Genomic DNA, 22,293 nt, shown 5'->3' on the forward strand with positions numbered 1-22,293 from the left:
TGGTAAGGATGGGGAAGCAAGAGGTGAGGCTGGGCGTTGAGAACGGTGGCTAGAAAGGTGTAGGTGGTAAGGATTTAGTCACTATGGCATACGGAAAAGCTGACGGGGCACGAGAGGAGACCAAGGGCCACCTGTAGCTCACCGCCAAAAATCTGTGGAGTCCCCAGGAGCAGGCATTCAATGTTGAAAGGGCATGTGGAGTGGGGTGGACGTGAGCCCTGGGCTCTGGCTCCAGCTCGGCCACTCACCAATCAGATGGCTTTGGCAAGCTACACATATAGCATTATAGGTGCTCTTTTTTGTTTTTGTTATTATTTAATATGTTTTTGTTGATTTTTTTTTTAGATAGGAAGAGAGAGGGAGATGAGAAACATTCATTGGCTGCCTCCCGCATGCCCCTTACAGGGGATCGAGCCAGAAACCCGGGCGTGTGCCCTGACCAGGAATGGAACGGGTGACCTTTCAGTGCATGGGATGACGTCCAACCAGCCGAGCCACTCCATCCACGGCCTCTTTTTGTTGATGAAAACAAAGACACTGCCCTAGCTGGCCTGGCTCAGTGGATGGAGCATCGGCCTGTGGACCAAAGGGTCCAAGCTTCGTTCGATTCCAGTCAAGGGCTCCCTGGCCTGGGCCCTGGTCGGGGCTCGTGCAGGAGGCAACCAATCGATGTGTTTCTCACACATTGATGTTTCTCTCTGTCTTTCCCTCTCTCTAAAAATTAATGGAAAAATACCTCAGGTGAGGATTAACAACAAAAACAACCCAAAACAAACAAACAAAAAAACAAAGACAATGACGAGCATGCCCCTAAAGACCTGTCTTTCTGCAATACACCGTTAGCCAACATTCTCTGACTAGTTATACACACAGTTCATATTATTCTAATGTTACAGAAAACCGGAGAACCAAGCAACGGCACGGGCCCAGAGAAAAATGTCTCTAGAATTCTGGGCGAAGCCACACAGGAAGTTTCCTGTATTTATACCATTTTACCCTCTTTGTCTCCCAAATACGGGGTTTTCTGGTTCCCTTTGCAAGTTCTTAAAGAGCCCCTATGTGCTGGGGCTTTGAGACCTCAGCCAAAGGCCTGGCCTGGCGCCAGGGCTGATAACTTCATCCGGGGAAGGTTTAATGGCTTCTCTGGAATAGGAGTAGTCTTATTTTCCTTATTATTTAAGCCAGCAAGCATTTACAGAAGCCAAATAGCAGGGTTAAAATTTCAAACAGCAGTTTTTATATAAGATGGATGTTTCACTAACACCTAGTATAATGCCCAGCTAGAGGCTTGCTTTTCACTCCTATCGAAGAAAAAGAACAAACACCTATGTTTTGGATTCCTGGTCTTAGGGAAAGTAAACATAATGGCAGGAAATAAATCTGACTTTTTCTCATACATCCGGAGTGGGGGCCACCTTTTATTTTTTTTAGAACCTTTATACCTTTGTTCAACCCAGGGTCTAGATTAGGAGTCCCTCACACAGGGGTCCGTGGATAGGATTTCCAGGAGTGTTCAGAAACACCTTGACATCACAGGCAGACTGGTTTTCTATATGCACATATGCACTTGTTGGGGTCCAACCCGAGCAGGTCCAGGGGTTCCCAAAGGTGTGGACAGAGTCGGCGAAGAAGAAATGACACGCACGGAGACAGCGTTCAGTTGATCAGCAGCCTAGCCAGGTTCTCTAGCTAGGTTCTCCCTTTATTCTGTTACATCTGTATTTATACCAGTTGATTTTAATCCTATCCATTCTATTCCAAAGGTTAGGATGTTTGTTATCTCCATTCCAAGGGCACTACTCTATTGTTCTGTTAAACTACAAGGAAGTAACTGAAGGAGATTATCCTAAATAAAGATTATGTAGCTTAAGTGTGATTGTTCGTAGTGAAAGTGACTAACTACCCGCCTGGCACTTGGTTAAGGGGTTTTACTGATTTATTCCCTTCCTTAGTCCTGTTAATCCCTAACTCCAGGGAAAAATCCCCACCTGGGGAAACCACCTTTCTCGAAGAGGTGACCTTGGTTAAAACACATAGCGCTAAGTAGGGGAGCAAACATATTAAGAACAGTATGCCATATACGCCAGGTCCCTTGAAACATATGCTGTGCAGATGTTTCTTCCCTCCCTGCAGCGACTGTGTCAAGCAGCAAGGATGGACTGGCTTCCTGCATACACTAACCTTTTTTTTGCATGTTCAAGTATACCCATAAAAACCCCTTTGCCAACTGTGAGAACCACTGCTCTGAGAATGTCCCCTTTCCGAAGCACGTTTTCTAATGAGTGAAAAACGGGCCCAACTCCCGCAGCGTCTGATGGTTAAGCTTCTTCCACTGTGGCCCTAGCTTAGTGGTCGGCAAACTCATTAGTCAACAGAGCCAAACATCAACAGTACAACGATTGAACTTTCTTTTGAGAGCCAGATTTTTTAAACTTAAATTCTATAGGTAGGCACATTGTTATTAACTTAATTAGGGTGCTCCTAAGCTGGCCCTTGCTAAAAACGTCCTCAATCTGATTGAGGTACGTTCGCTGAGGTCGACCCCTTCCAACTCTCCCACCCACACTCGTCTGTATACTTGTTTCGTCCATCTCCTTTCGTCCATCCTCTCTGTATGTCCAAACCATCTCAGCATACCTTTCTCCATCCCTGACACTATATCTTCTTTCACTCCACAACGTTCCCTAAAATTAACTTAACAAACGTTAAAGTTTTTTTTTTTTTATATATATTTTATTGAGGTTTTACAGAGAGGAAGGGAGAGAGATAGAGAGTTAGAAACATCGATGAGAGAGAAACATCGATCAGCTGCCTCCTGCACATCTCCCACTGGGGATGTGCCCGCAACCCAGGTACATGCCCTTGACCGGAATCGAACCTGGGACCTTTCAGTCCGCAGGCCGAAGCTCTATCCACTGAGCCAAACCAGTTTCGGCACAAACGTTAAAGTTTTAAGTCAACTTTTGCACTGTACATGCGCCCGCACGTGCGATTTGGTGCAAGAGCCACGCTCAAGGGGCCAAAGAGCCGCATGTGGCTCGCGAGCCGCGGTTTGCCAACCACTGCCCTTGCTGGTTTGGCTCAGTGGCTAGAGCGTCGGCCTGTGGACCAAAGGGTCCCGGTTCGGTGCTGGTCAAGGGCTCTACCTTGGTTGCAGGCTCTCCCCCTGCCCCTGCCCCAGCCCAGGGCCCCATGCAGGAAGCAGCCAACGAGGTGCTCCTGTCTCCCCCTCTCTCTGCCACGCTGCCTAACCATCAGCGGGAAAACACCGCCCGTGCGGATGAACAGCAACAAAAACCCACAAGATTTATTCACTGTGAGGCGACAAGAAGAACTGGGCAAAACTGATGTGCACTTTGCAGCATAGCCCGCTGCTGGACGCGCTGCGCTGCAGAGCAAGACGGAAACAGGAGGTCGCAGCCCCGACGCCGGCCACGTGCGCCCGTCCACAGTCAGAGTCGCGTCCACAGACTTCACTTCCTGGCGCAGCGCATTCGGGGAGTGTCATCGCCCGCAGGGCACCCAGCACGGGAAACACACACACACTGTGCGGCCAGCGGGCTCGTTTCCCCTCCAGCACCACCGAGGCGGCCCTCCTGGCTCGGCGGCCAGGCCTCGGGGGTGCGGGGGCTCCGCAGCCAGGCCCGTCGCGGGGGCCACGGGGCGGGGCGCCGACCACAGGGCAGGGTCACCGCGGCAGCCCTGGGCGGCGCCGAGCTCCGACCAGACGCTAACTCAGTCCCACTCACGTTTCCCGGCCGCGGGCCGCGGGTCTCGGCCACGCTCACTGATTGACCGGGGTCTCCAGAGCGCCTCGCAAGTCCCACCCGCGATTGCGCAGCCGCAGGGGCCGCGCGAACGCCTCCAACGCGCGCCTCGGCCGCCACGTGACCAACGTGCGTCCGCTCCGGCCCCGGGCGCCGGCTCCCCAGCTGAGGCCGGCGCGCGCATGCGTGAGACATGGACGCTCCTCCCGGCGACGGTTTCCAAGCCTCTGGGCGCATGCGCCGCGCGCCGCCCCGCTGCCCGTCGAGTCAGGGCCCGCTGAGCTGGGCTCCCGTGCGCTTGCGCAATCGCCGGACGCGGGCGTTTCTTTCCTCCCTCTTTTCGAATTGGGTTTGAGAGGCGGATTGGAGTTAGAAAATGGCGGCCTGGGGCGCGCTCGGCGCTGTCCCCCCGGCGGTCTCCGGCTGAGGGGACGCTCCCCTCGCTGCCGAGCACAGACAGACGAGCCCCGGGGGACATGTTGTGTGAGGCTCCGGGCCTGCTCTTCTCCGAGTCCTTCGAGAATCTCCGCGCCCCGGAAGCGGCCAGGTGCGCTCAGCCGGTGACCGGCCGCCGCTGCAGACCCGAGCGCCGCGGCCGCGACCTCGGCCCTGCTCGCCGCCGCGCACCCGAGCTTCGCCGCGCCCACCGCCCAGCGAGTCCCGCGGCCGCCGCCCCGGAGGTGAGAGGCTGGGCAGCGGGGGAGGCGGAGGGGCCGGGCGCCGGGGCCTGGGGACGCGGAGCCGCACCGGCCTGTGGGACCCGGGGAGGAGCCGCGGGATCGGGGTACGGGGTGCGGGCCTGGAAGGGGACCCTGGGCCGGAGGAGCCGGATCGGCGGGTGGGGCCCGGGCCCGGAGGGGGGTCCTGGGCAGGAGGAGCGGGGGTGCAGGTCCCAGGCCGGGGAGGGGCGCGCGGCGGTGGGTGCCGCGGGGGCGGGGCGGTGACAGCGGCCACGCCACCGCGGCTGTTTGTGAAGCGGCGCTCGGGGCCGCCTTAGGTGCGGCTGGGCCCGGCGGAGGCCGGCGGCCGGAGGGGGCAGGGCTGGCCCGGCGAGGCCTCCGGTTTCCTTCCCAGCGGCTCCTCTCGGTACTTCTGGCCTCTCGGTCGTCCCGCCTGTCTCTTCTCGCCCCTCCGCTCTCTCTCTGGCCTAGATCCCCCCCCCCCTTTTTTAAAAATATTTTTATTGATTTCAGAAAGGGAGGGAGGGAGAGTGCTAGAAGCATAAATGGTGAGAGAAAAAAAATCGATCGGCTGGAGCCCGTCGCCCAGGCCTGCGCCCTGACCGGGATCGCACCGTGACCTCCAGGCTCGCAGGTCGCCGCTCCGCCACCGAGCGACCCGGGCTGGGCGCTGGCTTCCCTTCTCACCGCGGTGCCGGGACACTGATCAGCCCGTTACTCTGTTCCTTCTTTAAAGATTTTTAGGGCGAGAGAGAGGGAGGGAGAAAGAAAAAGGCATCGATTGTTATCCACTTTTTTTTTTGCCAACCTGTCTCCTTTTTTTAAAAAAATATATTTCTTTATTTCAGAGAGAAAGGAAGAGGGAGAGAGAGATGCAAACATCAATGATAAGAGAATCATTGATTGGCTGCCTCCTGCACACCCTACTGGGGATCAAGCCAGGCATGTGCCCTTGGCCGGACTCGAACCTGGGACCCTTCAGTCCGCAGGCTGACGCTCTATCCACTGAGTCAAACTGGCTAGGGCCTGTCTCCTTTTTTTTAAAAAAACAATCTTTAGTGTCGAAAGTATTACGTATGCCCCCCTCCCCCTTGTTTATGCCTTTTTTCGATCAGCTGTGGCTGCTGCTGTGCCCTGAGCGGGATGGAAGCGCAGCCCGCGGGCGGGGAGGAGGGCGGTCCCTCTCCCGCGGGCGTCCCGTCACCGGCCTGACGCTTGTCCTCTTTTTCCTCCGGACACCACCCTTCCAAGTGGGGTCCAGCCTGTTTTCCCCTTGGGGTGAACTGATGCGGACAGAGTTCCCCCGGGGCCGGCAGCCCGGATGGGGAGGCCGCGTGTCCCCCAGGCAGCGCTGGGTTTCAGTTCCCATCGCAGCGCTTCCTGGGCCTCATTGCCTCACGTGGGGCCTTTTCGCCACAAGCCCGGGCGCTTTGGAGTTCCTTAGGCTGATCGCTAGCGCCTCGGGCTCTGGGTGCCCGGCCTCGCTCCGGGACTCTGCAGGGATGCTGTATTCCTCATCTTGCACAAAGAAAAATTACTGTCTCCAGGGTCATACTTTGAAACAGAATATGGGCTGGTTAAAATGTATTTTAAAGCTTGGCTCATAATTCAAGGAAATACTCTTTTTCCAAGGAACTTTCACGTTTTGGAGGAAGAATAGTATTTTATAGCCTTTGCTTCTAACAAAACTTATTTCTTTAATGGTATTTATTAAGCCTTCCTCTGTTCCAGGCATTATTCTTAACTAAGTTTGTTTTTTGTTTATCTCACTTTGTTTTCATACCTCCCTGTTCTACATGTGAAAAACGGAGGCACAAAAACGAAACAGCTTGTCCAAGGAAATGGGAAACCTGGGTTTCCAGCTTCTTACTGTAGCATTTCCCAAATAGGAGTGTCCCAGGTCACCCACTCAGCAGCTAGCACACCTGTCAGGGATGGGCAGGCTTGGGTGTTTGGCGTTCAACCAGCACACAGAACAGCGCCCCCTGCCCTCTGGTGGGGTCCTCACGTGACTGCGGTAGGACATGAGAGCAGCTACTTTTAGATTGTTTTGCTGCGCCTTATGACTGTCCACTGTGGGTATGAGTTAGAGGTTAAATTCTTACTTTATTACAGTTTCTGTACTTTCAGCTCCACCCCCTTTCCTTTTAATATCTTATTAACAGTTAATAGTTCATCTTAATAGCAACACCTCTCCTGCCCTCTGGTGGGAGTGGGAGTGGGAGTTATTGAGCAGCAAAATGGCCAAAAGAATGCAGGCAAAGAGACCTGGCCCTGGACAGTCAAAGTCAAGTTCAGTAAGGAATTATGTGTAAAGCTACATTGTTTTTGTTTGGATTACAAAAATTAGTGGCCAGACTTGACCAAGTGTTTGCGGGGAGACATTCAAAAGGGGATTCAAACATTATTAGGATGTTATTCGAAGCTGAAAACCCCCTATGTAATTACGGGGGTGGATTTTGGAGGACTTTGGAATGTCAGCAAGCAAGTGATGTTTATTTTGTAGGCATTAAAGAGCAGTAGGTGATGCATAAGTTTGTATCCTAGTGAACATGAACTCCTAGGAACTTACTGGGGGGTTGTGGTATTGAGGGCAAACCAGGGTGGAGAGAGACTGTCAGAAAGGCTGTGGGCAGGTTCCGGAGCCCTCAGCGAATGGTTAGTTCCTGGGCGACGGTTTCTTGGCCCCGTGGGCTGGTGAGTTATGCCACTCACAGTGGAGCCCTCCATTGCTGGTTTTTGTTTCTGATGGCAGAGGATGTGATGTAGGATCAAAAAACAAATGACAAAGGGACAGGTGCCAGCAACCCTCTTTCGCGATAACACTGTCAGTCCCCGCCTCGCACCCTGCCCTGCCCCACCCCGCAATGGTGTCATAGGAACTGAGCTCATGGCTTACTTTGAAAGGGTTATAAATTCTCAGAATGTTAACACATCCATATTAATTACAGTTTGAGCTTTTAAATGATGTCCTATTTTAGCAGTATGTAATTTGGGGTAATTAAATGTTCAATCTTGGGAAATGTATTTATACCAATGTCTGTAGCCTAAACAAGAGGACTTATGCTATGAACTTATGACCAACATCTTATTAAAATTCCTACCTAAACATGAACTTCACTGGATCATCTTGAAGAGAATTTTAAATATTTAAAATATTTTGTAGCAGGGCTGTAAGTATAATTTGCATAGAATAAGTTAGTTAAGCACTTCTTATGTGTAGTGCTTAAAATTTCAGTTTTAAACAATCAGTTGAGGTTGCATATAACTTTCTTTCCAGTAGAGTTGTTTTAGTGTTCAGAAGACCTACCCTGCTTCCTCGAGGAATCCTATATTGGATTTGAAACAGTGGGAACCTAAGAGCACCTTTGTAAAGTCCCGTTAAAGCCGTTCCCAGGGGAATGTTTCCTGTCTCATTTCATGCTAGAGTGAATTTTGAAAATTCTTTGTAAGAGTGAACTCTTGGTCTAGAAAAGCAAATCTTCTAATCTTTTTACTTTTAGCTTCGAAAAAATGGCCAAGAGAATTGCTGAGAAGGAGCTGACAGATCGGAATTGGGATCAAGAAGACGAAGCCGAAGAGGTAAAAAGTGGTTTTCCTGCGTGATTTTGTACTGCTTCTCAATCTAAACGGGGCTCCTCATGAAGACCGGGAAAATGAAAAGGCTTTTGAAGACCATCCTGCCCGGGAAATAGTGTGGTTTCTAGTGACCGGTACTTAATAGAGACATTTATTTCCACCAGCACCTAGTTCCTGAATATTGGGCCCCCTGTAGAAGCACCTTCCTCCTGAATTTCATACACTTGCAGCATTCTGAGCCCGTGGTTTTAATCAAAGCTGAAGGATGAGTAAATGATCGAGTCACGAACTTAGTGCAGTGCCACGCTCAGACCTGACAGTGGACACCACCGCCATCTTGGTCTGCCGTCCCTGTCATTTCAGATTCAGATGGTTGAGTTCCCCTCCCCCACTCTAATCTTCTCAAAGCCCAGCTTCATTTCTCCTTCTTACACATCTGAGGTGCTCCCCCCTCCCCCCAACAATGGCATTAATGGAAATAGAGTTTATATTGGCCCAGTTTCTTTCCTAACAAAATCAGAATGGCCTTCCCTGAGGAAATCTTTTTGTTTTTTTGGGTGCTTCATCAGCAGTGTGGGACACCCAGGCCGGTTCACCAAGGAACCGGCACCCAAGCTAAGAGGATAATGTCAAGTAAAATAAAATAAAATAAAGAATCTGCAGGTGTCTTCAAGCTTACTCTTAGACTAGAGGCCCGATGCACGAAAATTCGTGCAAGAGGACACCTTTCTTCCCTCGGCTGGCTGCTGGCACCAGCTTCCCTCTGGCACCTGGACCCGGGCTGGCTTCCCTTGGGCCGCCCCCAGTCACCTGGGACCCAGCTGGCTTCCCTCCGTCCCCAGCTTTGTCAGGAAGGGCATGCAGAATGAGGTCCAGAATGACATAGGTCTAGTTAGCATATTACCCTTTTATTATTATAAATGGCTATCTTTCTGAGTCTATATCCTAGTATTAATATTTTTCCTTTACAAATGTTTGTACCAATATGGTTAGGAAAGTCAAAATCACAGGCATGTTAATATTTTAACAAGGCTTTTAACATTTCTAGCTGCCATCATGCTTTTTCGCCAAGACTTGGGTAACTGTATTTTTTCCCAAGTCTTACAGCTACATTCTGAGCCCAGTAAGTTTTAGACTACCATATAAAGATTGCTTTGACATTAAGATACTTCAGGAATGAAAGAACTCCCCTTTGGATAGTTGCTAATGAATGAATGTGGAAAGACAGTTACGTTTGGGCAAATGCAACTAAATGATCCCTTCTGTGGCTGCAGAGACCTCTGACATTTCCTGAAATAGCTGGGGACGGAAGTTTTTACAGGGAATACGTACGCCAGCCGTATGGGGAACAACGGGCATGGCCAAGCCAGGCTCGGCACGCTCCTCGCTGTGGACCTAGTGCTTGGGGTTTAGCAGTAGTAGTCACCCAGAGTCCCAGTGCCTCCGTGGTCTCTTGGATGAAGGGCAAATGGGCAGAGCTCTTTGTAAAAGTAATAATTATGTGTTTCATAAATACAGTTTTACTTTTGAAAACGGTAGTAGTAAGAGACTAGATTTGGGCACCTGGGTTTCAGAACTTGTTCCCCTCCCAGCGGTTCATGATCTTTAAGGTGCCTTCCAGCTTAAGTTTGATTAATACCTTTGAATGTATTTGAAATATTTGAAAGCTGTGCTAAGTAGTTTTGCACCAAAGTTTTGGTGGCCTTAGCCTTGTCAGACTTTCGTGCACGCACTCCTCTCTCTTTGATCCAAGTCTTGGATTTGTATGCTCCAGAAGACTGGTGGTCCACCTGACTAGCATTGCAATTCACCAAGATAGAGCGTGGATATGAATTTTAATGTGCCCTCTCTATAATTTGTATTACGAGGATTAACAGTACTTTGAAAACTAGCAGATAATAGATGAGTTTGCCTGGTCTAGCTTTTTCATTCAGCATTTTATCTCCATTTTGACCTTATCTTACTGCTGTTTAATTTGTGTACTCCTGCAGGTGGGAACATTCTCAGTGGCCAGTGAGGAAGTCTTGAAGAATAGAGCCATAAAGAAAGCAAAGCGTAGAAATGTTGGATGTGAAGTGAGTGATTTCTGCAGCTTTCTGTGGGGCGGGGGAGGGGACAGTCAGATCGGTAAGTGCTCATAAAGTGCTTTCTCCGCTTGGGAAAGCGCTTGGTGTAGAACAGTGGTCGCCAGCCTTTCGGCCCTCACGGACCACCGGTTGGCGACCGCTGGTGTAGAACATACAGAACAATGAGCACAGGGGGGGTGTGCTTACAGGGAGCTCCCACTGCGGAAGCGATACAGATGCAGAGAAATTAGAGTTGGGTGCCACTGTGGAGGAGGAAATGAGGACAGCAACACGGAAGACCAGAGAAGTGCGTGTCAGTAGCAGTGAGGAAGGACAAGAAGGAATTCTCAGTCTCCCTACTGCCTGGGGTCCAGGTGTGGGTTGGAGGAGTCCTTTAACCGTCACAGAGTCTTTCCCGTGTCCACTGTGTCGCGCATTAAAATGCTTCCTTCCTGCTGAAACCGGTTTGACTCAGTGGATGGAGCATCAGCCTGCGGACTGAAAGGTCCCAGGTTCGATTCCGGTCAAGGGCATGTACCTGGGTTGCGGGCACATCCCCAGTAGGAGATGTGCAGGAGGCGGCTGATCGATGTTTCTCTCTCATCGATGTTTCTAACTCTATCTCTCTCCCTTCCTCTCTGTAAAAAAATCAATAAAATATATTAAAAAAAAAATGCTTCCTTCCTGTGCTCGGAAGATCAAGGAGGAGCTGTATGTAGCTCAGAAACTGCAGTCACATGGTCAGGGTTCGGCAGTCACTCCACCTTTTCCCGGGACTGCGCAGCCCTCATGCATTCCAGACCGGGCCTCTGGGTCAGGCCGGGAGGGGGTTTGAACACGCCGGTGGCAGCTGCGGGAGGAGCTTTGCCTCTGTGGCGGCGGCTCTGTCCGTTCCACGTTCTTTCCTCGTTTCCTCTCGTTCTTTAGGCTGGTGTTTAGTTGGCTGTAGGCGATCAGCCAGGTGATGTTTGATGGGGAAAGGGCCAACCTCACTAGGAAGGAAATGATGGCATTCGTTTTGGAAATGTCCTTAAGGGTGGTGTGGAGAACTCTACAAGCCACTAGGTAGACTGGCGGCTTCTCAGAGCAGGAGTGGAGCGAGAGGGAGAGGCAGGAGGAATCGGCCGTCCGGAGGCTGACGCCGCGGGGGTGAGAAGAGCTTATGAGGGGGACGGAGCTCTGGTTTGCGCAGCTGTCATGAGTAAAATCGCTCCTGTCCTGATTCTGCTCTTGCCAGCAGTCTTCCTATAGTGGAGGTTGCATGATTTAGCCAAGGTAATACTGCCACTCACTCGCTTACCGCTTATAAAAATTACAGTTATCTATGCTCTTTCTTTCTATTTCAGTCTGATGGTGGAGGGGCCTTTAAAGGCTTTAAAGGGCTGGTGGCACCTTCTGGAGGAGGAGGGTTTTCTGGATTCGGTGCTTGTGTTGGAGGGAAGCCTTTGGAAGGACTGTCCAATGGAAACAGCATGACAGGTGCCCCACTCTTCAGTGCGAGAGCTGCCACCGAGACCAAGGTGGCCTTTGGTAAGTAGGTCCCCCTCACTCACTCACATCTGTGTAAGATAACCATGAACATCACTTCGCAGAGATGTTTTTCTTGTACTTACCCTGGTCCTGGAACTACATGAGCAAGAACGGTCATAATGAAACACACAGAAATGAGGGAAATGTTGGCTATTTGCGTTCTGAGTAGAGAATGAGCTTTTGAGCTAAAATATAACTAGGTTCTGTTCTCAGCTCTGCCAGTTATCAGCTCTTCACCCTTCGTGAAGTTCCTTAACCTCCGAGCCTCGGGATGTTTAACTGAAATGAGAATGAGTGATGAGAATTGACCTAAGGGTCAAAGGAGGAGAGGAAGCTCTTAGCGGGCCTCTGTAAAGGCCTGTCTCCCCATCCCGCCTTCGATAATACGTGTTCCAAAGACTTTGTGTGGCACACACCTCCCGAAACTTGGGGGTCCTCCCCTCTAGATTTAGGATGTGTTGGTTGTCCGATCTTGTTTTGAGGGAATTAGTTACGATCTCGGGATTAGCAATAGAGAATAAGATCATGGATTAAAAGCTTGAGTTCTTGGAAAAGCCCCACTCGTTGGATTGTTTTAGCTAGTTATTCTGAAAGTTTCCGTTTTAATGAGGCAGAATGTTTAGTGTGATTAAAATAACATTAACTTTCTGTTAAGATTTTAACTGCATTAATGATGTTCATTCCTACAGCCTTGGGGATTAAGTTTTGTACTCAGAGTATTTTGACAGTTCTGGGTAAAATGGGCATCTTTTTGAAGGAAAAGATTATTTTAAAATTACTGATGTGAGCATATAATAGATACTGTTCCTGTGTAGAGTTTGATTTGATTTTTGTGGTAACCAGATCCTAAATGTTAGATGTGCACATACTTGAACTGTCACAAAAATGGGATGCAATAAAGGCAGAAAATACGAAGAGCAATACAGAAATCTAGATGATTTAGTCAAATCACCTTCTAAATAAATCTTAAAGCTTGACTTTCCCTTAGGATCTGTTGCTGCAAATGGCCCCGCCTCCTTGGTTGATAATAAGATTTCAAACCCCAAAAGGAATGGTGACAGTCAGTCCTCTGGTCTTTCCTCGAGCACCACTCACCAAGGGAACGCCTACCACAAGCAGCTGGCGGCCTTGAACTGCTGTGTGCGGGACTGGATCGTGAAGCATGTGAACGCGAACCCGCTGTGCGACCTGACGCCGGTCTTTAAAGACTATGAGAACTACTTAGCGGGCATTGAGCAGCAGCTTGGTGACAGCGGGAGCGGCGGCTCCGAAAGGAAACCCAGCAAAATGTCCCTCGACTCACAGTCTCCCTCCCTGTTTGGTTCAACAAAGTCACAGCAAGAGTCAACATTTTTGTTTCATGGGGATAAAACTTCGGGCACCTCTGAAAAGAAGACAGAGGCTGTGCCTGAGAAAAAGGGGGACCCATCACTAGGAGCGACAAGTGCCTCGTTTAATTTCGGCAAGAAAATTGATGGTTCTGTTTTGGGCTCCTTAAACTCTGGCCCCCTGGCTGGGTTTTCATTTCCTTCTGGAAACTCCAGTTTATTTGGCAAAGACATTACCCAGAGTAAGCCCGTTCCTTCACCATTCTCCGTGCCAGCACCGGAGGGCCTGGCCGGGGGCGGCAGTGCCGGCTGCAAAGGTGAGTGGGGTGTTTATCCTTCAGTCCGGTTGTGGTCTGTGGAGGTTTGTGTTTAGTGGAAGAAGCAGAGACGGGCCGCCATCATTTCCGAGCCGCGTGATCCAGGACAGGCTGGCGAGCCTCTGAGTCTCCGCTTCCTTATTTGCAAAATGGAGTCAAGTCTGTGTTGTAGGCGATAGGTCCTCCCCTCCCCCAACCGGTGGGCTGAGTGTGACGTCATCTGCAGCCGGGAAATACCTGAGTGACACCAGGTACCTTCTATGGACTGCACACTGAGCCACCGGTCCGCACCTGCCACACCCTAATCAACCGGTGGGCCGAGACCCCTTTGGGGGTCGAACCACCCTTTCACAGGGGTCGCCCATCGGAAAACACATAGATCATTACATACTGTTTTTGTGGTTAATCACTGTGCTTTAATTATGTTCCATTTGTCACAATGAAAATACATCCTGCATGTCAGATATTTACATGACGATTCATAACAGTAGCGACATTACAGTTATGAAGTAGCAACGAAGATAATTTTATGATTGGGGGTCACCACAACATGAGGAGCTGTATTAAAGGGCCGCGGCGTTAGGAAGGTTGAGAACCACTGCCCTAAGCCCTTGTTCCTATATGGACTATACCAGGGGTGGGCAAACTTTTTGACTCGAGGGCCACAATGGGTTCTTAAACTGGACCGGAGGGCGGGAACAAAAGCATGGATGGAGTGTTTGTGTGAACTAATATAAATTCAAAGTAAACATCATTACATAAAAGGGTACGGTCTTTTTTTTTTTAGTTTTATTCATTTCAAACGGGCCATAGTTTGCCCACGGCTGGACTATACATTAAGCCACCAATCAGCGCGCGCTGAGCGCACTAACCCCCATTCCTTCCCATCCTCCCCTCAAAAGGCGCGCTCACCTCTGCACGGGTTGCTGTTCTCCCCTTGCTAGACAGCCTGGCAGGTCTTTTTCCCTTAATAAAGCCTGTAATCCTGGTTTTCCTGGTTTTCGGCTCCCGACTGGTCTCTCAGTAGGGTTATTGTGAGGATTAAGGATATAAAGATTAAGAATATGAGATTTTCTGGCACAGTGATTTTGAAAAGTATCGAATACATGGCTTGTATGTAAAGAATTAAGTGAATTAACGTTTGAAAAATTGTATTTTATTGAGAGTTTATCATGAATGTCCACTGAATTGTTTGTATTTAGGAGATTTGGTTATAAGTAAAGTCACATAGCAAAGCAGGGCTGTAAATTTAACAGGGAGACTTCATAAGTCAGGGGAACAAATGGGCGAAGTCTCTCCAAGACATGTCTGGGTTGCACCGCCTTCCAGGACGTCTGTGTGTGGTGTCTGCCCCTTTTTGTCCACAGTCCATTGTTTGGGCACCAGAATTGTTTCTCTTAGAGCCGCCTCTTAGTTTAGGGGTTTTATGGGAGTGCCTTTCTCTTTAAGAGGATGGGCATTTGCCTCTGTTGCCCTGTCTTTGATCTCCCCTGTGTTGGGGCTGGAGTGAAAGGAAGCCCTGTTCTGGCTCCTGCAGGGCGGGGGCGGGGGATGGGGGTGGGGGTGGGGGTGGGGGTGGGGGTGGGGGCGGGGCGGGGGCCAGAACACGGGAGGCATGTGATTCAGACAAAGCTCAAGTTACTTACACTTGGCTTTGGAGTGATTTCTCTGACAACTTTGCTTATTTTCCCTCTGGTTGATGATGTTTGTTCCTTGGCATGATGCAGGTGTGGTCACGGGGACATTTGGGGGTGAAAGTGTTAGAAGCATAGCTGAGATTTTAATGTTCCAGTGCTGATCTGAGTGTATTCATAAGTGTCTATTACCTGTCTGTGTGCCCAAGGCTTCACACATCACAATTTGAAGGAAAGTTTTATTGATCAGGAAGGTGCCAACTGAGAAGATGGGAGATAACCTCAAATCCATCTTAAGGAAGGACAAAATTCAGGCTTTTTTATGTGAAGGGAAGGGGAGGAGGGAGGGCAAGAGTGATGGACCCCAGGCCACAGGGGTCCGAGGAAGACTGCTCCCTCTGTTGACCCTGTTGATGTGAGTCTGTTAGAGGTTCCTGCACATCTTTGGTAACCAGCATGTGCTCCCGCGTCCGGGAGAGGCACTTCCTGGTCAGGGGCAAGCAGAACTCTAAGGATTCGCCGTCTCTGAGAGAGAAGGCATTGGCCTGCAGGCTCTGGGAACAGCAGGTTGGACAGGGGAGTCAGAGGCCCAGCACTTTACTCTGTCACACGTTTGATTTTTTTCTTTTCTGTAAAAGTTTGCATATGCACTGCATCATAAGCAAGGACATTTTTTCATTCCAGGGCTTTCTACAAATTGACAGTTGCTTTAGACTAGAGAAGTATGTTCCCATTAAAAATTGTTCTCGTTTTTCACAAAATAATAAAAACCCAGTGGGTGCACACACACAATTTGATACCAGCTTACGTGGAATTTTAGGTGAAAGGGGCGGGGGGTAGGTAACGAACTTCTTTTATCACATTATTAAGCTCTTGATTTGAATCTTACTGAGTTCGTGTTGTTTTTATGAAAGGTGGAGATGAAGAAGAAAATGATGAGCCGCCCAAAGTAGTAGTTACTGAGGTCAAAGAAGAAGATGCTTTTTACTCCAAAAAGTAAGTAAGAGTCGGAGCCGAGGAATCCACTTGGTGAAGGTTTTCAGAGACTGAACGGAGGCTTCTGACATTTCTTCTGACATTGTCCCAGAATTTACTGTGCCAGGCTGTGCCCACTCCTTGAACTGGAGCGAGGAAGAATTCTCGGCCCGTTTATTTAAAAACAAACAGGTTCTAGACATTTTCTCTGGGCACAGCCTTCTCTCCTGCCGATCCAGCCCTTCTGCTTCAACTTCAATGTGCTGTAAAGAGGGCCTTCCTGCCCCCCTGGGCTACTTCCTCTCCCCTTTCTCTCCTCCCTGCCCCTCCCCTCCTCCATCCCCCACCAGGAAGTCACCAGGCACTGACTGGGGTTCAGTGCTACTTCTGCTCTCTGATCTGTCCTGGAGACTTGCTGGCCTTCGTGGATTCTCTCGCAGGTCTGCCCAGCCCCTTCCATGAAGGCTGTGTGAACACTGTCTTCCCTGCTGTCGGGGCTGCTTTGTTTTTACATTTATTGGGGTGACATTGGTTAATAGAATTATAGAGGTGTCAGTGAAACTGTGACACATCGTCTGTGAATTGCACCGTGTTCACCACCCAAAGTCACACGCCTCCATCACCGCATATTCCACCTGCTTTTGCTTTGACATGAAAGCTGCAGCTTTTAGAAGAAAGCAGAAGGGGGTTTTGAGTTAACTCTCAACGAAATGAAATTAGTACTTTTAAGAGATATTTACTGAAAAATATTTTTGCCATTTTAGAAGCTTCCCTAGAGGTATTTTTCTAATAGAAAAAGTTCAGCCTAATGAATCAGCATTTTCATAACAAAAAATCACCATGTCCTCTGAGATTCCCAAGTGTTAACTACTGCTGAGAACTTCTAAAAGAGGCAACAATTCCTTTTGCCTGTTTTTAAGATTAATTTACACAGATGACTGAAAGGCGTCGTCAGTTTTTTTCCTAATCTGAGCAAATCAGAGGAGCAGTGGTTTTGGTTTGTTTATTGATAACCTAAGGCGCTGTGTGACTCAGACTTCTAGGAGATGTTTTACTGCGTTGTCAGTAGTTAGAGAGATAAAAAATTGTTGGAGTCCCGAATTCAGAAATAAGAAAGGAAAAAAGGGGAGGGCTGTGGGTAGTGTTTGTTCTGTTTTGCTGTTGTTTTCTTTTTTTAAGTTAATCCTCACCGGAGGATATTTTTCCATTGATTTTTAGAGAGAATAGAAGGGAGGGGGAGAGACAGAGAGAGAAACATCAATGTGAGAGAGAGACATATTGATTGGTTGCCTCCCACGCTCACCCTGACCAGGGCTGGGGATCAAGCCTGCAACCTGGGACCCTTCAGTCCGTGGGCTGATGCTCTCTCTATCCACTGAGCCAAACCAGCCAGGGCTTTTCTCTTATTTGTTCTTGTCCTTGGAAGACCAGATGGCCGTGATTTTGATTGTCTTGAGAAAGGGTAGTTTCAGAAAGTTATGTAATAATTTGGAAAAATAGTGGGAAGGGCTCTTGAATATCTAACCAGGCGTTCCTGTTCTGGCTCGTGCCCAGACCCAGTCGGCGTCCACAAAAGATGGGTCTTGAAGCTTCCTCTGCTCATTCCATAGAGATTTTCCACACAAGTATGAATAGCAGTTGTTAGAAACAGACTTGATTTGGCATTGTTTGTCTGACTGTACCTATTGTGTTTCTCCGTAGGTGTAAACTTTTTTACAAGAAAGACAATGAATTTAAAGAGAAGGGTGTAGGTACTCTGCATTTAAAACCTACAGCGAATCAGAAGACACAGCTGTTGGTGCGGGCAGACACCAACTTAGGTGGGTGCCCTTTCTCCCAGGCGGCACCGCATCGGCACCATCCCGTGGCCCCGTGGCGAAGCCCTTCACTTGCTCGGCTCAGTCTTTGGGATTTTCAAGTCCATTGATGTGGGATTGGGAGCAGAGGAGACCGTTCAGGCCAGATCCATCCTGGACTTAGCGGTTCTTGCGGATTGATTTGAGTCCTGGGGGATAGTGTGTAAGAACATGCACTGCTAAGAGCTATAGCACAGCGGTTCTCAACCTGTGGGTCGCGACCCCTTTCGGGGTCGAACGACCCTTTCACAGGGGTCGCCTAAGACCATCGGAAAACACATATATAATTACATACTGTTTTTGTGATTAATCACTATGCTTTAATTATGTTCAATTTGTAACAATGAAAGTACACCCTGCATATCAGATATTTACATGATGATTCATAACAGTAGCAAAATTGTAGTTATGAAGTAGCAACAAAACTAGTTTTATGGTTGGGGGTCACCACAACATGAGGAACTGAATTAAAGGGTCGCGGCGTTAGGAAGGTTGAGAACCACTGCTAGAGCAAGACATTAACAAAATGGTCTGCGGGCTGCTCCTTTGTTAGAGACGTGACTAAGAAGCTGGAGGTGAATTGGATGGTTTAATGATAGACACACAAGGGGAATCAATCATTTAAAGGAGTCCTCCTATGTAGCAAATAATCAAAATGCACTCCCCTTAGCCCACCCTCCAGCTGGGCCCTTAGAACAGTCCATAGAAAGGGGGTTTTGGAGGGGTCTGGGGTCTAAGAGGCTGGGCGGGCCCCAGGCGGGTTGGAGGAGGCCTCCGCCAGCCTTTCCCTTCCTGTGAGCCGGGCTGTGGGTCGGGACTGGCAGTGCTCCACTCCCCAGGGAGCCGGCCCCCGGGGACGCGTTTCTTCGCTGACCGCTGTGTGTTCCGATGACTTAGTGAGCTCGGGGCAGGCAGTGTGCCCGTCCTTCAGTGCGACAGTGGCCGGGCCGGCGGGATGGCCGCATGGCAGAGGGCGGGAGAGGCGGCTGCTCCACAGTCAGGCAGAGCCAGTCCTGCTGGGGGCCTTGGGGTCCTCTCGGGACACCATGCTGGCCTCGGTCAGGACCGGCCCGTTTCCGTCCATGGAGTGCAAGGGGGCTGCATGTTTCATGTTCAGCGCCTGAGAGCTCTGGTTTCATGGGGCTGCAGTTTGTATGATTTGGGTTGTGTGTTTTTTTGTTTCCTTAAATGCAGGCAACATATTGCTGAACGTCCTGATCCCACCCAACATGCCGTGCACCCGGACCGGGAAGAACAACGTGCTCATCGTCTGCGTGCCCAACCCCCCGGTGGACGAGAAGAACGCCGCCGCCCCCGTGACCATGCTGATCCGGGTCAAAACCAGCGAGGACGCGGACGAGCTGCACCAAGTCCTCCTGGGGAAGAAGGACGCCTAGCCCGCCCCCCTGAGTCAGGTTGCTTCTTCCGTTGACGTTCTGAGAACTTTTAGATAACTTACAGCCTGTGAGCAAGATTAATATGGCCAATAAACCTTTACTGTTTAGTGTTAAGAACTGTCTAATGTGTAAACTACATTTGAAAGAAATTTTGGTATTTTTAATGTTCATTTATTAAATTAGCCACAAGTGATTTCTTAATGGACTGAAATCAGGGTAGTGATCGATTTCCCAAAGCTTTTCCCACCCGTGGGTTTGGGCGAGGCTCAAGAGGGTGGGTGTTCAGAGGAGCCTGGCCCTACCCTCCCGCCCACTGGGCGAGGCTGGGCCGGGGGGACAGCGCCCCTCCCAGGTGAAGCGCTGCCCTGCTGGCGGGGGTGTGCTTGCTTTAAGTGTTCTTCTAGAGCTGCAGCGCGGGTCCTGAAGGTCACCCTCTGCCGGGCTGCTCAGCAGACGTGGCCTTGCCCCTGCAGGCTGCTGGGCAGGACCCAGAACTGCTTTTCTTTTTACAGGAAACAAGGACTGTTCTTTAGTTGTGGAGTGTGATTCATGAGATGCTGTTACTTCTGTGTCCCCTCATGACACATGGTTAAGGGGGGTTGCCAGGGATGAGATTTAAAAGCACAAATTTGGTCACTTATACTTTGAAAATCATCCTACAGCAGAAAGTGAATGTGCTTGTACCACGCGAGCCCTGCGGGTCTACAACCACCTACTGCTTACGCCCTAGGAACCCACCAGGAAAGCGGGGGAAAGCGTGTGTGTAAATGCTGCCTTTACCTTGGACGCCGGGATATTCCATATTCCCATCAAGTTCCAGTTCCTTTCTGAGTGAGGTTGTTCAGGGTGCCCCCGGGGAGGGGGGTGCCATTGGCACAGGCGTGCCACGCTGCTTCCCCACGGCTGTCGGGCAGCTCACACCAGCTTCCCTCAGACAGCATGTGAGAGACGGGCTTTGGAGGTTGACATGCCGGTGTTGCTGACTGGTTAGCGCCGGCATCAGGCGAACTTGTTTAAGGCTCGGTTGGTGCCTGAGGGCTCACACTGTGTGCTCTGACCTTCAGCACATCTTCTGACTTAGAAAAGAGGAGTCAAATAATTGGAGCTAGCGTAGTTTTTTAAAAAAACAAGCTACAATTTTTAGATGTAAAGGGGGCGGGGAAACATGATCAAATAGAATAAATATTGGAGGCCAGGTGGCTGGACCAATGTTTGCCATGAGATTCCTGCACTGCTCTGTTTGTTAACTGCACGGGCGCATCGGCCAGGGTGACGGGATGAACGCGCAGACAGGCGTGCTTGCTGTGATGGGTGTGGGCCAGCTCGTCTCCTGCGACCCAGGCAGAAGCAACAGTGGTTTTTGCATTTACTGCTTAGAATTGAGATTATTCATGTGCTCTGGTTACAGATGATTGATAATAAACAAGCTGTTTATTATGGATGCTGTGAGTGGCCCTGCCCCTGCCCCTGCCCCGGGCACATAGGCTCTCTGTGTGTCCCGCTGTCAAGATGAGGAAGTACAGCCCCGCCCGGAACAGCCGAGTCAGCAGGGAACAGGTGGTCATGGTGCATCGTTGTTAGCTTTTTTTTTTTTTTAAGTTGGGATCATAATTTTAATCGTTAGCTTTGGTGTGACTGGCGAGATGCGCCACGGCAGGGCCGCGGGAACACCTGTGAAGGTGGTTCGCTTACGTCTTTCAAACCAGTGGTGGATATGTGTGCTTCTCTCCTAACATTCCCAGCAAATTCTTGCTGCTAAGACTCACTGTTAAAGTGAAAATTACAGGGAAAAGTGTGATGTGTGTACCATAACTCAAAATGTGATATTTTCTTACAATTCTTACGCTTCAGGAACTTGTTGGTCTCCACTTTAAATAGGTGCTGGGTACCGGCGCCTGGGAACGTGCGGATTTCACTGTACCCCGACCTCCTCGCCTGTGGCCTGGGGAGGCTGGCCTTTCCTCCCCATTGCGGGACAGCCACACCCTCCCCGTGCGGTCATGCCCATCCTTAACAAAGTGTTAGAAATGAGTCTTTAAAATGTTTGAATGTGGACTGAAATGTTCAGTTTTGCTTTAAGATCCTATAAAGTGTATTATGTATGTGGCCTACAGTTAGTGTGTATATCTTTCGTTCTGAATCAGGTATTGTTGCATCTTGACAAATACTGAGCATCCCAGCGGCCTTTTCCACACTGGTGTGTCCTTCTCAACCTTTTGAGCCTCCCCAGTAGGCGAAACACCGCTGCGGGCTCCTTCTGTTAGACTTACAGACGGAAGATGTGTGTCCAGGTGTTTTTTAATTTCAGAGAGAGGAAGGGAGAGGGAGAGAGATAGAAACATCAATGGTAATAGAAAATCACTGATTGAGTATCAAGCCCAAAACCCAGGCACATGCCCTGACCAGCAAAAATACTGTGATCTCTTGGTTCATGGGTCCACACGCAACCACTGAGCCACACCGGCCGGGAGCGTCCAGGCTTTAAAGAAGTTTAGGTTGTTTCCTGGGAAGAACGAGTCCGACTGTTTAGGAACTGGTTTTCTTTAAAAGGATGGCCGTTTTACAACTTTACTCCAGATCCTACTTTTGATGCGCTGCATGCCAGAATACCTACCTACTATCGCATCTTGCTCTTAGTTCAGACCAGTGCTCACTGAGAAAGATGGGGGTGTGTTTGGGGGCATCTGTCAGTCATTCTGGAACAGCCCACATGCAAGCGCAGTGCACTCGAGGCTTCATACACCAAGCGGCTCCCAGCCCCGTGTCCATTCTCCTTCTGAAAGTGAGAAATGGACAAGCTTTCGAGGAGAAACGGGGTTGTCCTGTGCTGCCTGCAGGGACAGGGAGACTCTTGGCAAACTGGTCTCAGCCCCGTGCTGAGCACAAGGCGCTGGGAAGTACTTGGCCTTGGACGGGAGGCTTTCCCAGACCAATTGTAACGGAGATGAAAGCTTCCTTCCTAGCAATCAGGTGGATACAGTGTTTGCTTTCTATTTTAAGTAGGAAACGTTTTTAAATACTTGAATTGTCGGCCCATGTAATCCGTTTGTGTTAGTTTTTGAATGATCCCATTGAGGACTTGTAACAATCCACGAAATGTGAATAAATGGAGAGGAAACAACATCCGTGTTTGACATTCCATGTTCCTTCTCGACGCACCTGGC

The 22,293-nt window shown here is 49.7% G+C and overlaps 1 protein-coding gene across 2 annotated transcripts; it reads left to right on the forward strand.

Moving 5' to 3' along the window:
• The first annotated feature begins 4,311 nt into the window (after positions 1-4,311).
• NUP50 (nucleoporin 50) lies at positions 4,312-22,250 on the forward strand. 2 transcript variants are annotated; one of them, XM_036298242.1, is made up of 8 exons: positions 4,312-4,447; positions 7,951-8,029; positions 10,018-10,101; positions 11,439-11,622; positions 12,611-13,267; positions 15,816-15,897; positions 17,578-17,696; positions 18,927-22,250. In XM_036298242.1, the coding sequence occupies exons 2-8, from the start codon at positions 7,961-7,963 to the stop codon at positions 19,127-19,129; spliced, it is 1,398 nt and encodes a 465-aa protein (XP_036154135.1). In that variant the 5' UTR covers positions 4,312-4,447; positions 7,951-7,960; the 3' UTR covers positions 19,130-22,250. The 2 variants fall into 2 exon arrangements, with proteins under 2 accessions (XP_036154135.1, XP_036154136.1); XM_036298243.1 differs by lacking the exon at positions 10,018-10,101.
• Positions 22,251-22,293: the final 43 nt, after the last annotated feature.

This window comes from Myotis myotis, unplaced genomic scaffold, assembly GCF_014108235.1.
Source record: "Myotis myotis isolate mMyoMyo1 unplaced genomic scaffold, mMyoMyo1.p scaffold_m19_p_3, whole genome shotgun sequence".
NCBI lineage: Eukaryota > Metazoa > Chordata > Mammalia > Chiroptera > Vespertilionidae > Myotis > Myotis myotis.

Bases quoted from the DNA above. Each gene is read 5' to 3' on its own strand.
- NUP50 (XM_036298242.1), top strand. From the start codon at position 7,961: ATGGCCAAGAGAATTGCTGAGAAGGAGCTGACAGATCGGAATTGGGAT. The intron at 13,268-15,815 runs GTGAGTGGGGTG...TTTTTATGAAAG, and splicing joins CGGCAGTGCCGGCTGCAAAG to GTGGAGATGAAGAAGAAAAT. The intron at 17,697-18,926 runs GTGGGTGCCCTT...CCTTAAATGCAG, and splicing joins GCGGGCAGACACCAACTTAG to GCAACATATTGCTGAACGTC.